This window comes from Danio rerio, chromosome 13 (genome assembly GCF_049306965.1).
Source record: "Danio rerio strain Tuebingen ecotype United States chromosome 13, GRCz12tu, whole genome shotgun sequence".
Classification (NCBI taxonomy): Eukaryota; Metazoa; Chordata; class Actinopteri; order Cypriniformes; family Danionidae; genus Danio; species Danio rerio.
In genome coordinates this window covers 56,327,994-56,340,000 of record NC_133188.1, presented here as the reverse complement: position 1 = coordinate 56,340,000, position 12,007 = coordinate 56,327,994, and the positions used below count along the sequence as shown (strand labels likewise).

The 12,007-nt window shown below is 45.8% G+C and overlaps 1 protein-coding gene across 2 annotated transcripts in view; it reads left to right on the top strand.

The window, feature by feature from the left end:
- ptk7b (protein tyrosine kinase 7b) overlaps positions 1-11,053 on the top strand; it is a 61,250-nt gene extending 50,197 nt beyond the window's left edge. The window contains exons 13-21 of one of the 2 annotated variants that reach the window (XR_012389015.1): positions 924-1,051; positions 1,265-1,462; positions 1,599-1,745; positions 1,945-2,177; positions 2,989-3,069; positions 3,247-3,398; positions 3,518-3,696; positions 6,178-7,064; positions 10,633-11,053. Coding sequence is in view for 1 of the 2 variants with exons in the window: in XM_073920374.1 (XP_073776475.1) it covers positions 924-1,051; positions 1,265-1,462; positions 1,599-1,745; positions 1,945-2,177; positions 2,989-3,069; positions 3,247-3,398; positions 3,518-3,696; positions 6,178-6,338 (1,279 nt within the window). In the remaining variant the exon portion in view is untranslated. Of the gene's footprint in view, positions 1-923; positions 1,052-1,264; positions 1,463-1,598; positions 1,746-1,944; positions 2,178-2,988; positions 3,070-3,246; positions 3,399-3,517; positions 3,697-6,177 lie in introns of both variants that reach the window. The other variant, XM_073920374.1, reaches the window with a different exon arrangement.
- Positions 11,054-12,007: the final 954 nt, after the last annotated feature.

The following is a 12,007-nucleotide window of genomic DNA, read 5'->3' as shown; positions in this document are numbered from 1 at the left end:
TTGATGTAATTTTGCTCACATGGATAATTGAATATTAATCAGATGATGTCATCACGCTGCTGTGCCGTCAGCCAATCACTGCACTGCTGATCATGATTTCGAGGATGGATAGATCTGTCCTTCACAACACACACAGCGATCTCAGATCAGTTTATCCAGACATTCTAATCTGATTCGCGAACTTGTTTGAAGAACCAAATCATCCAGAGATCAGTTATCAAGATGAACAGATCCAGGATCTGCCAAATAATCTTAGATCATTTAAGCGAGGTATGAAGAGCAGACCCCAGGAGAGTTGTGTTTAAACAATTAGTTAACTGAAACATGTGAGGGATTAGGCTGCTCGCCTTCACCTCATCCACTAGTCCAGTCTTCTCCTGTGTGAGTTTAGCGTGTGCCGCCGCCGTGTGCACGTCTTTAAGGCTACAGGATATACAGACGCACCTGACCTCACGCGGCAGCAGATCTCTGAGCTTTAAATGTTCATCATTTACCTGCTGTTTCATATTATAAATGATCTGCATGTGTGTGTTCTGCAGGCTGCACTGACAGGAGTGTTAGAGATTAATGACAGAAAGAGTTGAAGCAGTCCTTTATGAACACTGGGGGGTGCACACATTCTCTCTGAGGGGGCTGTCTGATGAGTTCAAGACCACCATCAACACCTGTAGTGAGATCAGACCCAGCGGGAGACCCTTCAGCAACTGTCTGACATGCGCTGCTCTCACCTGGGGAGCTGTGCTCACACACCTGCTGCGCACGCTGCAGCGCAGACCAGAGTGTGTGTGTGCGGTCATGTGATGTGTGTGTTCAGCAGTGTAGTGTGAGGAGAGCTGTTCAGAAACACTAGCAGAAACGCCAGTGTGGACTTACAGAGAGTGTGATCCTCACGTGTGTGTGTGTGTGTGTGTGTGTGTGTTCAGGTTCCAGCAGATGGCCAATGGTTCTCTGGTGATCAGTGATGTGAGCAGTGAGGACAGCGGCGTCTACACCTGCATCGCTGGAAACACCTGCAGCATCAGAGACGCACCGGCGCAGCTGTTTGTAGTGGGTATGAGAAACACACACACACACACACACACACACACACACCAGGAGCATTCACACTGCACTGCGCTGCACACTCAAGATCTATACACACTCAAATATGACATTTACGTGTGTGTGTGTGTGCGCGTGCGTGCGTGTGTGTGTGCGTGTGTGTGTGTGTGTGTGCGTGCGTGTGTGTGTGTGTGCGTGCGTGTGTGTGTGTGTGTGTCCTCAGAGAAGCCGGCTCCGCGTGATGAAGACGAGGATAAGAGTCAGTTTAAGTTGTTCCAGACGGTGGCGCTGTCTGTGGCGGTGGCTGTGGCCTACATGATGGCGATGCTGGGGCTCATGTTCTACTGCAAACAGAGACGCAGGAGCAGACACACGCAGAAAACACACACCGCAGCGGAGGCTGAGACCGAGTGTCTGAACGGTAGAGCTCACACACACACACACACACACACACACACACACACACACACACACTTAAGGCTGAATTATACTGCTTCGAGTGATCCTGTGTGTGTGTGTGTGTGTGTGTGTGTGTGTGTGTGTGTGTGTGTGTGCAGTTCCTCTGAATGGCCACAGGGTGGCGGGGCTCCAGGAGGAAGTGGCTTTGACGGATCTCAGAGCTTCAGCAGACCCTGAGAAAGAGCAGAGCTGCAGTGACACACACCAGTTTCCCAGAGCGCACCTGCAGCACATCACCACACTGGGTAACACACACACACACACACATAGACTACACTCCTGCACGGAACTGCTTTATCTGTGTGTTTCTCTGACAATACCCAAACACCTGAGAGTGCTCATCAGCCAATCAGAATCCAGCTCACCTGTGTTTCAGTATAGTGTATTGTGAAGTATCTTTTTGGCAGTGTCATGTGACGTTACTGTGTGTGTGTGTGTGTGCAGGTCGTGGTGTGTTCGGCGAGGTGTTTCTGGCTAAAGCGCGCGCTCTGCTGGCCTCAGAGGAGCAGACGCTGGTGCTGGTCAAGAGTCTGCAGAGCTCAGAGGTGTGTGCGCAGAGAGAGTTCAGCAGAGAGATGCAGATGTTCAGCAAACTGCAGCACACACACATCACACGGCTGCTGGGAGTCTGCACGGAAACACAGCCGCTCTACATGATGCTGGAATATGAGGATCTGGTACACACACACACACACACACACACACACACACACACACACACAGCTTCGACTCTTCATATTTGTTGGTGAATTCTACTTTATAACTGCAGACTGTTGGATACAGCGTGCTCAGTGTGGTCAATCATATAGCTTTAATTAGTTACATGCATATATAGTTATATGTGGGGCTCGACATTAACACTCTACAAGTGTGGGTAGATTTCAGCTGTGGCCAGTTGGACAGCGTGTAGTTTTCTTGAAAAGCAGAGTTTAACTATAGGGATGGCGTGTGAGAATGACTAAAACAACAAGTCTATACCAACTGAGCAGAGGATCACGTGTGTGGTGAGACGCAGCTGATCCTCCCTCACTGATGGGGCTTCAGTGTCACGCACAGCTGATGTGATGCACACGAGTCTTTAACGTTAAAAAAGAAACAGTTGCTTGTGCCTGCAAGCGTGATTAGTGTGATCGGTGCTCTTAGAAATAGACTTGGACAAAAAGTGATGCTCGTGTACCCTCAGTCCCGCTGCTCTCAAGAGCTCCAGATTTAGTTTCAGATGGATTTTTGAAGCTAAGTGTGAATTAAGAAGTGAAATAGAGGAGCAGCGGAGGCGTGTGGACACAACACAACATCTAAATCAAGTCATGTCAGCATGCCTCAGTCAGATCTCTGCATATAAAATAGACTTCCTCAAGAGAAGTGTGGCTAGTGAAGACGGCGAGTGGCTAGTGATGTTGGAGATCTACTAGCCACAGCTGCTCATGTGTGTGTCTGAGGTGATTATCCAGCAGTGCAGACGATGACGGAGCTCTTCTGCTGTTACAGGGAGATCTCAAACAGTTCCTGCAGATCCAGAGCAGCAGCAGCAGCAGCAGCAGCACACACCCCATCAGCACCAGAACTAAAGTCAGTGTGTGTGTGAGAGTGTATGTGTATGAGTGTGTGCGCATTTGATGAAGTTGTATTATGTGTGTGGGTATGTGTGTGTGTGTGTGTGTGTGTGTGTGTATGTGTGTTCATAGCTGTGTCTCTGCATGTGTGTGTGTGTTTATGACCATGTATTTGTGTGTGTGTGTCCTGCAGATCTCCATCTGTGCACAGGTGGCTGATGGGATGCAGTATCTGTCACAGCAGGGTTTTGTGCATGGAGATGTGGCTGCGCGGAACTGCCTGATCAGCGGACAGCGGCACGTCAAAGTGTCTGCGCTCAGCCTCAGTCAAGACGTCTATAAGAGGTGTGTGTGTGTGTGTGTGTGTGTGGACTGCTGCTGTGGTGTGTGTGTGTGGAGCGCCCTCTAGTGTCGATGTGTTAGACTCACCGATGTGCTGCTGGTGTGTGTGTGTGTGTGTGCAGTGAGTACTATCAGCACGGGCAGCTGTGGATCCCGCTGCGCTGGCTGCCGCTGGAGTGTGTGCTGCACAGGGAGTTCTCCAGTAAGTCAGACGTGTGGGCCTTCGCTGTGCTGATGTGGGAGGTGTTCAGTCTGGCGGATCTGCCCTACACACACCTCAGTGACGAGCAGGTGCTGGAAGGTCAGTGTGTGTGTGTGTGTGTGTGTGTGTGTGTGTGTGTGTCCAGATGTTCCCTCAAGTACAGCAATACCTGTAGGTTTGGACTTTATGGGGATTTTAATGTATTCTTGTATTTTATTGCATGTTTGATTTCTCTGTTGTTGAAGCGCTTTGGGTTTTAGAAAAGCGCATTATAAATAAAATGTACTATTAAAATGTATTATTATTAGGGCTTTTGTTGACACATGTGCAAGATCAGATTTGGATGGGTACCAGCAGGCTAATACCCGATCCAGCAGAACTATGCAGTATTGAACCGATCCAGGTATTGGGAACGGTTCATCGCTAATATTTATAAATAATTAAGTGCTAACTGTTCATGTTAGTGAAGATAAATTCTGTACAATGCAAATAAAAAGAGTGTCAGCAAGCAAACTCCTCAGAGCACTAGTGGGTTGTGGGGACCCCCTTGTGGCGGCGGGGCTCAAAGCATCTGCTGAGTTTGCTTTTATTAAGCGCCTCCTCTGTTGCCACAGTAACACCAGTTAAATGATGCCTTGCAACTGGTTTGCTGTCAATTAACCGTCACCTTAGAGTTATAAGCCTCTGCCTGACATTTTGTCAACATTGAGTTATTGACATATTCTTATTAAATGACAACTTATTTACATTATGGGATGTTTTTTATCAGTTGTTCACATTTTAAGGCTTTTTATTTTAAAAACAATTATTACACGCACACTGTTTGCTTAATATGTCAAGATCATCCAGAAGGCAGAGAGAACCGTGTAACTGCACGGTGAGGAGATGTCAGTGTAATGTGCTTATTTTATTGTGTTTTAGTGTGTGTTAGAGCTGCAGCAGCTGATGCTCTTCAGACACATGTGTTGTTGTGCTGGTTGAAAGTCTCTTCATGTTTCAGTAGTGCTGATGACAGTAAATGATCTGAATGTGTTTATTCTTAGATTCTGGGTGAGGCAGAAAACTGAAACATGTTCATCAATTAAAATTCATCAAGCCGATAATTCCACACTTCTGATAAGTAGCCCAAACTGTCTGTCAGCAAATGCGGATGTGTTCATCTGCAGCCGTTCACACAGATCCGCCATTTGCACATGAGAGAGAGAGAGAGACAGCGGTAAAACCACATGCTGAATCAACACTTGTAAACAAGGAAATGCCAATGCGTAAGCCGTCGAATGGACAAAGCAGACCAACCTACCCTAGTGTACAGCACACAATGATGAGGAGAGATCTAAATCTTATGCATCATGGTCAACAGTATGAAATGCATGCAGACTCATATGCAGACTCATGCATAAAGCATATTACAAAGTAGTCCAACATCGACATGAATGTTGCATCAACCAGCTTCAGTTTAGCATCCAAAGAAAGGCAGATCTTCATTCTGAAAACACAGCCTCAAATCACTTTTAATGTATTCACCAATTGCTGAATGTGGAAACTGAACGAAAGTGTCTCATCAATTAAAATGCCAAGATATTTGTACTGGGACACCAATTCAGTCTATAACCTGAGCGGTAGTAACAGCACCCGGCTTCTGCTCAGCTTGTTTAGAGTTTAGAAATAGCATCAGTTTAGTTTTATTAGCATTTAAAACTAGTTTTAACTCTGATCAATTAGGCTGAAGAGCATTTAAAGTGATCTGCAGTTGAGAGAGGGCCAGACTGGGTGTAGATGCAGCCGTGTATATGACTATCATCAGCGTAATATTGAAATATAATGTAGCTGAAGTCTACAAGTACTGTCTTTAAATATTTCCCAGATGATGTTGAACAGATTGAGGAAATGTTCACAGTATGTCTGATAATATTTGTTCTTCTGGAGAAAGTCTTATTTGTTTTATTTGGGCTAGAATAAAAGCAGTTTTTAAAACTCATTTTAAGGTCAATATTATTAGCCCCTTTGATCAATATTTGTTTTGGATAGTCTACAGAACAAATCACTGTTACACAATGACTTACAAATTACCCTAACCTGCCTAGTTACCCTAATTACCCCAGTGAAGCCTTTACATGTCACTTTAAGCTGTATAGAAGTGTCTTGAAAAATATCTAGTCTAATATTATTTACTGTCATCATGACAAAGAGGAAATAAATCAGTGATTAGAGATGAGTTATGAACACTGTTATGATCAGAAATGTGCTGGAGAAATCTGCTCTCTGATAAACAGAAATTGGGGGAAAATAAACAGAGAGCTGAATAATTCTGACCTCAGCTGTATATGAAGTGTAATGTTGGGTAATTGGTAGTGTTAGTGGGTAATTGTTAATATTACCTTCCTGTACATTTATTTGTACATTTCACTAAGCTTTATGGTACACCACGTTACACTTATGGTGGATCTGATTCCTCTGTGTGTGTGTGTGTGTGTGTGTGTGTGTATGTATGTATGTATGTATGTGTGTGTGTGTGTGTGTGTGTGTGTGTGTGTGTGTGTGTGTGTGTGTGTGTGTGTGTGTGTGTGTGTGTGTGTGCAGGTCTGCGTGGTGGTGTGTTGCGTCTGCCTCCTCCAGCCGGGTGTCCCGCTCCGCTCTTCAGTCTGATGCGCCGCTGCTGCTCCTCCAGTCCTAAAGAGCGGCCGGCGTTCAGTGAGATCCTGCAGACGCTGACAGACGCACACACACACCCTAAAGTCTAGAGGAGTGTGTGTGTGAGACGCTCAGGATGAGGTTAATCCGCCTTAATAAAGACACACTCCATCATTGACCCGTTCAGCCTCAGGGAAGCAGAAACACACTGACCTCTGCAGCGCCGACAATCCAGACCACGAGCAGCTGACCATGCTGGAGCTCTGTGTGTGTGTGTGTGTGTGTGTGTGTGTGTTTACTCAGAGGATGTCACATAAAGAGCAGCTCTGGTTATCTTCAGTCACGTGGTTGAGAAACTGATGATAGTGACTGACATACATAGCTATAGTACGATTAACACATGTGGACTAATTAATGAGTGTGTGTGTGTGTGTTTGTGTAATTGTGTGTGAGATAGTGTGTGTGTATGTGTGTGTGAGAGAGTGTGTGATCCTGCTGTTTCTCTGAGGTGCTCACAGGCTCTGTTACTGTAATAATTATGCAACACCTCCGACTGCAGACCTTTCTGAAGCCATGATGATGTGTGTGTGTGTGTGTGTTGATGATCAGCAGCTCTTAGTCAGTCCAGATCCCGCAGATGTACTCAGGTCAGGACACAGAATGAGGGCTCGTTCACACACAGAATGCGTCTTTTCTTCAGACAGCTCAGACTCAGAGCTCAGGAAGAAGTTCAGCATGAAGCGTGGGTGTGTCCAGACACACACTGACCAACACTCGCAACAGTTGCCCCGCCTCAGAGCTCTTCTGATTGGTCCTCTGCTGTGGAACTGACAGTGGTGAGCAGCGCTGTATTTAAAGTCAGTATTGAACCCCGGTGTCCTCTCCTTATGTGTGTATGTATACAGTAGCGGCTGTTAGAAGCGATGCGTCTGCACTTCATTATGATGAACACATTAATCTGTCCTCAAACTTTAATCAGACACCAAACCTTCCCCCTCACACTAGCTGCGCCCCAAATCGCACACTTGTGCACTATTCTACGCCATGGTATAGTATAGTAGTGTGAGTCGTGTGTTCACACTGGAAACTCCAGCAATAATCAGAGCACTTTAATAACCGGATGATGCTCTCGTTCAGCCGGTATAACGAAGTGTGGACACTTCACACACTCCACGACTGCAGGTTTGCTCACGGAAGCAATTAGCAGAAGAGGCGGAGCTATCGGGCGCACGTGTTGGATAACCAGGGCCGGAGCAAGCTGAACTGCCGCTCTAGGCAGAGGACGATCACGCCACCCTCAACCCCAATGTGAAAACCAAAGTGACCGGTTATGAAAATGAAGTGAGGTGTCGCGGACCTCTTTTCCAGCGCACTATAACTGAGGGTGCTGAGGGAGGGACGGAGGGAGGGAGGTGTCGCGGACACTGCGCTCTTTATTCTGCCGCCCTATGCGCGGAAATAACTGAGGACGCGCGGGTGCTGATGGAGGTGTCGCTGACACTGTCCTCTGTATTCTGTCATCTATGAGCGAATATATCTGAGGACGTGGGTGGTGAGGGAGGTGTCGCGGATGCCGCCCACTCTATACTGCCGCGCTAGGTGGCCGCCTAGGTCGCCTCTATGGACGCGCCGGCCCTGAGGATAACTTCATTTATTTTTAACTGTGAAAGCAAAATTCTCCTACGAGAGTGATTACAGCGCCTCCCGATGGTGAATGCGGTTATACTCACGGCAGGTATTATTTGGTAGTTTGGTCGTTTATTTCACTGATTTGGCGACCAGCAAACGTCATCAAAGAAACTATTTGAATTTCCACGTAGTAAAATAACATCAGTGTGCCATTCAGGACGACACTATATACATGCACTCTGCTGTTGAGTGCATAAGTGCATAGTGTGCCATTTGAGACGCAACTACTGACTTCATTTCTGGTCACATGGAATTCCCTTAGGGCGGAGCCATCAGTCATATAAGGTGGAGCTATCAATTCCTTAGGGCGGAGCTATCTGTTCTTTGGGGTAGACCTATCAGTCATATAGGGCAGAGCTATCAATGCTTTAGGGTGGAGCTATCAGTTCTTTAGGGTGGAGCTATTAATGGTTTAGTGTGGAGCTATCAGTTCTTTAGGGCGGAGCTATCAGTCGTATAGGGCAGAGCTATCAATGGTTTAGGGTGGAGCTATCAGTTCTTTAGGGTGGAGCTATCAGTCGTATAGGGCAGAGATATTAATGCTTTAGGGTGGAGCTATCAGTTCTTTAGGGCAGAGCTATCAGTCGTATGGGGCAAAGCTTTTAATGCTTTAGGGTGAAGCTATCAGTTCTTTAGGGCGGAGCTATCAGTTCTTTAGGGCGGAGCTATCAGTCGTATAGGGCAGAGCTATAAATGGTTTAGGGTGGAGCTATCAGTTCTTTAGGGCGGAGCTATCAGTCATATAGGGCAGAGCTATTAATGGTTTAGGGTGGAGCTATCAGTTCTTTAGGGCGGAGCTATCAGTCATATAGGGCAGAGCTATTAATGCTTTAGGGTGGAGCTATCAGTTCTTTAGGGCGGAGCTATCAGTCATATAGGGCAGAGCTATTAATGCTTTAGGGTGGAGCTATCAGTTCTTTAGGGCGGAGCTATCAGTCGTATGGGGCAAAGCTTTTAATGCTTTAGGGTGGAGCTATCAGTTCTTTAGGGCGGAGCTATCAGTTCTTTAGGGCGGAGCTATCAGTCGTATAGGGCAGAGATATTAATGCTTTAGGGTGGAGCTATCAGTTCTTTAGGGCGGAGCTATCAGTCGTATAGGGCAGAGCTATTAATGGTTTAGGGTGGAGCTATCAGTTCTTTAGGGCGGAGCTATCAGTCATATAGGGCAGAGCTATTAATGGTTTAGGGTGGAGCTATCAGTTCTTTAGGGCGGAGCTATCAGTCATATAGGGCAGAGCTATTAATGCTTTAGGGTGGAGCTATCAGTTCTTTAGGGCGGAGCTATCAGTCGTATGGGGCAAAGCTTTTAATGCTTTAGGGTGGAGCTATCAGTTCTTTAGGGCGGAGCTATCAGTTCTTTAGGGCGGAGCTATCAGTCGTATAGGGCAGAGATATTAATGCTTTAGGGTGGAGCTATCAGTTCTTTAGGGCGGAGCTATCAGTCGTATAGGGCAGAGCTATTAATGGTTTAGGGTGGAGCTATCAGTTCTTTAGGGCGGAGCTATCAGTCATATAGGGCAGAGCTATTAATGGTTTAGGGTGGAGCTATCAGTTCTTTAGGGCGGAGCTATCAGTCATATAGGGCAGAGCTATTAATGCTTTAGGGTGGAGCTATCAGTTCCTTAAAGCAGAGCTATCTGTTCTTTAGGGCGGAGCTATGAGTCATTAGGTGCGTTCAACTTGAACCATGGCTGCAGCCGGTGATCGGGGTTGGCTAATAACAACAGGCGGGGGCGGAGTTGTAACCGGAGCCGGACACTTCAGGGTTCAAAGTTGTGGCAGTCATGATGACCGATCACATGGCGTCATCATCATTTATTTATTTATAACAATAAAAGATTTACTGTACAAATAAAAGAAGGACTACAGTCTCTCTACAAACTATAGCTCATTAGTAAAGAATAAGGGGATTATGAATAATGATGAGTTATGAATAAGGGGACACGAGAGGGTAATTCAAACATAAAAACCAACAAAAATGTTTTCACATATTCAAACACGAGGTATCAGCCTAGAGTGTGATGTTTAAACTCCTATTCGTGCTTATTGCTTTGTATTTAATTTATTATAATAAACTGACAATCAAAACTTACATTTCACGACCACTTAAAGTTTGAATCTTCTTTTATTACTTGACATGCATGAAACCCCTGCTGCTGCGGTGCTGAGCGCTTCATCAGACGCCAGTGTAATGCTCATTCACTGTTCTCAGGCGTGTGTTTACACTGAAAGCAATAGTACAGATGTATACTGCAATGGAAAGACACATTCTGTGTGAACCGACCCTTATTCCCCTGCTGTCCATGTGTTATTGGAATATTTCCAAATGTTTACTGTTAAACATAACTGAATAATAATCTCTCATTTCTGTTCCCTTCGCCATGATGCAGTAGTTACTCTAGTAATTTAGCAGGATGCCAGTTTTCAGTTGATTTAAGAGGCTGAATTCAGTAGCCAATCAGAGGTGGTCTTGTTTGACTGCTTCATTACGCTGGGCTGGCCTGCACCGCTTCAGGATTGCAGTAGTGTTGAATATAAAGCAGAGATCAGAGATGAATGTTTGAGCAGCACATCACCTGCGCCGGTCCCTCATGTGTCAGTGGATTCTGAGCGTCTGTCAGTGTTTAATCCTGTATTAGTGGAGATTCTGCTCATGTTTCCAGCACTCTCAGGTCTCTGCATCTGCTGCTCTGAGCTCTGCTGGTTTCTCCTCAGGCTGATGTGTTTCTGCTGGTGTTCAGGGACGTCTGTTTGCTGGAGATTCTGGAGGATCTGGAACTGATGAGATCTGCTGTTTGAGGCATTACTGATGAAGGTTTGCTCCTGATTAATGATTCTATAATGCAGTTCTGCTCCTGCTGTACAAATGTTCTCCTCCACAGCTGAAAGTGCCTCCAGCATGAAGGACAGGACTCGCTCACTGCTTTACACACTGCGCTTCTGCTTCAGTTGAGGATTACTGTTTACAACACTGCTTTATACACGCGCTCAGATCGGCTTATTATTGTTTATTGGTGGTGTGTATGTGTGTGTGTGTGTGTGTGTGTGTGTGTGTGTGTAATCATTCCTCTGCTTTTTAAAGGTCACAGATGTAAAGCTGCTCATTATTAAACACACTTCTGTTTTTAACAACCTCCATCATCATTCTGCAGTTTCTCTAATTATCAACACACACACACACACACACACACACACACACACACTCTCACTCCAGCGTAACTGATGTGTGTAGATCTCTGTCCAGCAGGTGGCGCTGAAACATCTTTATCAGAAACACACACACACACACACACACACTTTCTGGATGCTTTGCATTACCGATTGAACATCTCTATAGTCATGATTGAGCTGTTTTTATTGTTTATTTTATAGGCATCAGGCATTCATTAATGCTTCACCCCCCTGAAGAACGTCAGAACAAGATGCTGAAGCTCAGACGCGCTGCTTTGAGAAACTGTCAATCACAGCTGTCAATCACGATGACACGCCCAGCATTAAATTACTGCTAAAAACAAACTGTTTACAAAAATGAAGATCTGCACCTATTTCAGCACAATAACCAGCGCCTTAATCCACCAGAACTATCTTTCGGGACATTTTATTGCAAGTGTAATAATTTTTTTATTTGGGCTCAAGTCTCCTTCATTAACACGGAGGAGGCGGGCTTTATGACTTGTTCTGCAGCCAGCCCCCAGGGGGCGATCTAACGGCCGAAACCTTCACTCAAACGCAGGCTTGCGGCACACTTGGCCTGTACCTTCTCTCCTGTAAAGCATGTGGAGTGTCAGTGAGAGTCGTGTGTTTGGGGCTGGATGCTCGGCCGTTTCCTCTTCTCCAGTATCCATTGTGAGGGTGCTGTCGCAGATGGAGCTGTCAGATGAACGCCGCTCACTTTAACATTAATTTGGCTTTATAACTGTGCTTATCACTGAGTGACGAGCTGGTATAGTACGCTGAAAGCGTCATGTCAGTAATAATATATATAATATGTCATCAATATATCTTAAGACAACAACAAACTGCACCGCGTCAGATGTCATTCCCTCAGTTTAAGTGCTAGCGCTCCTGATGTTTTTCTGCAACCTTGCTG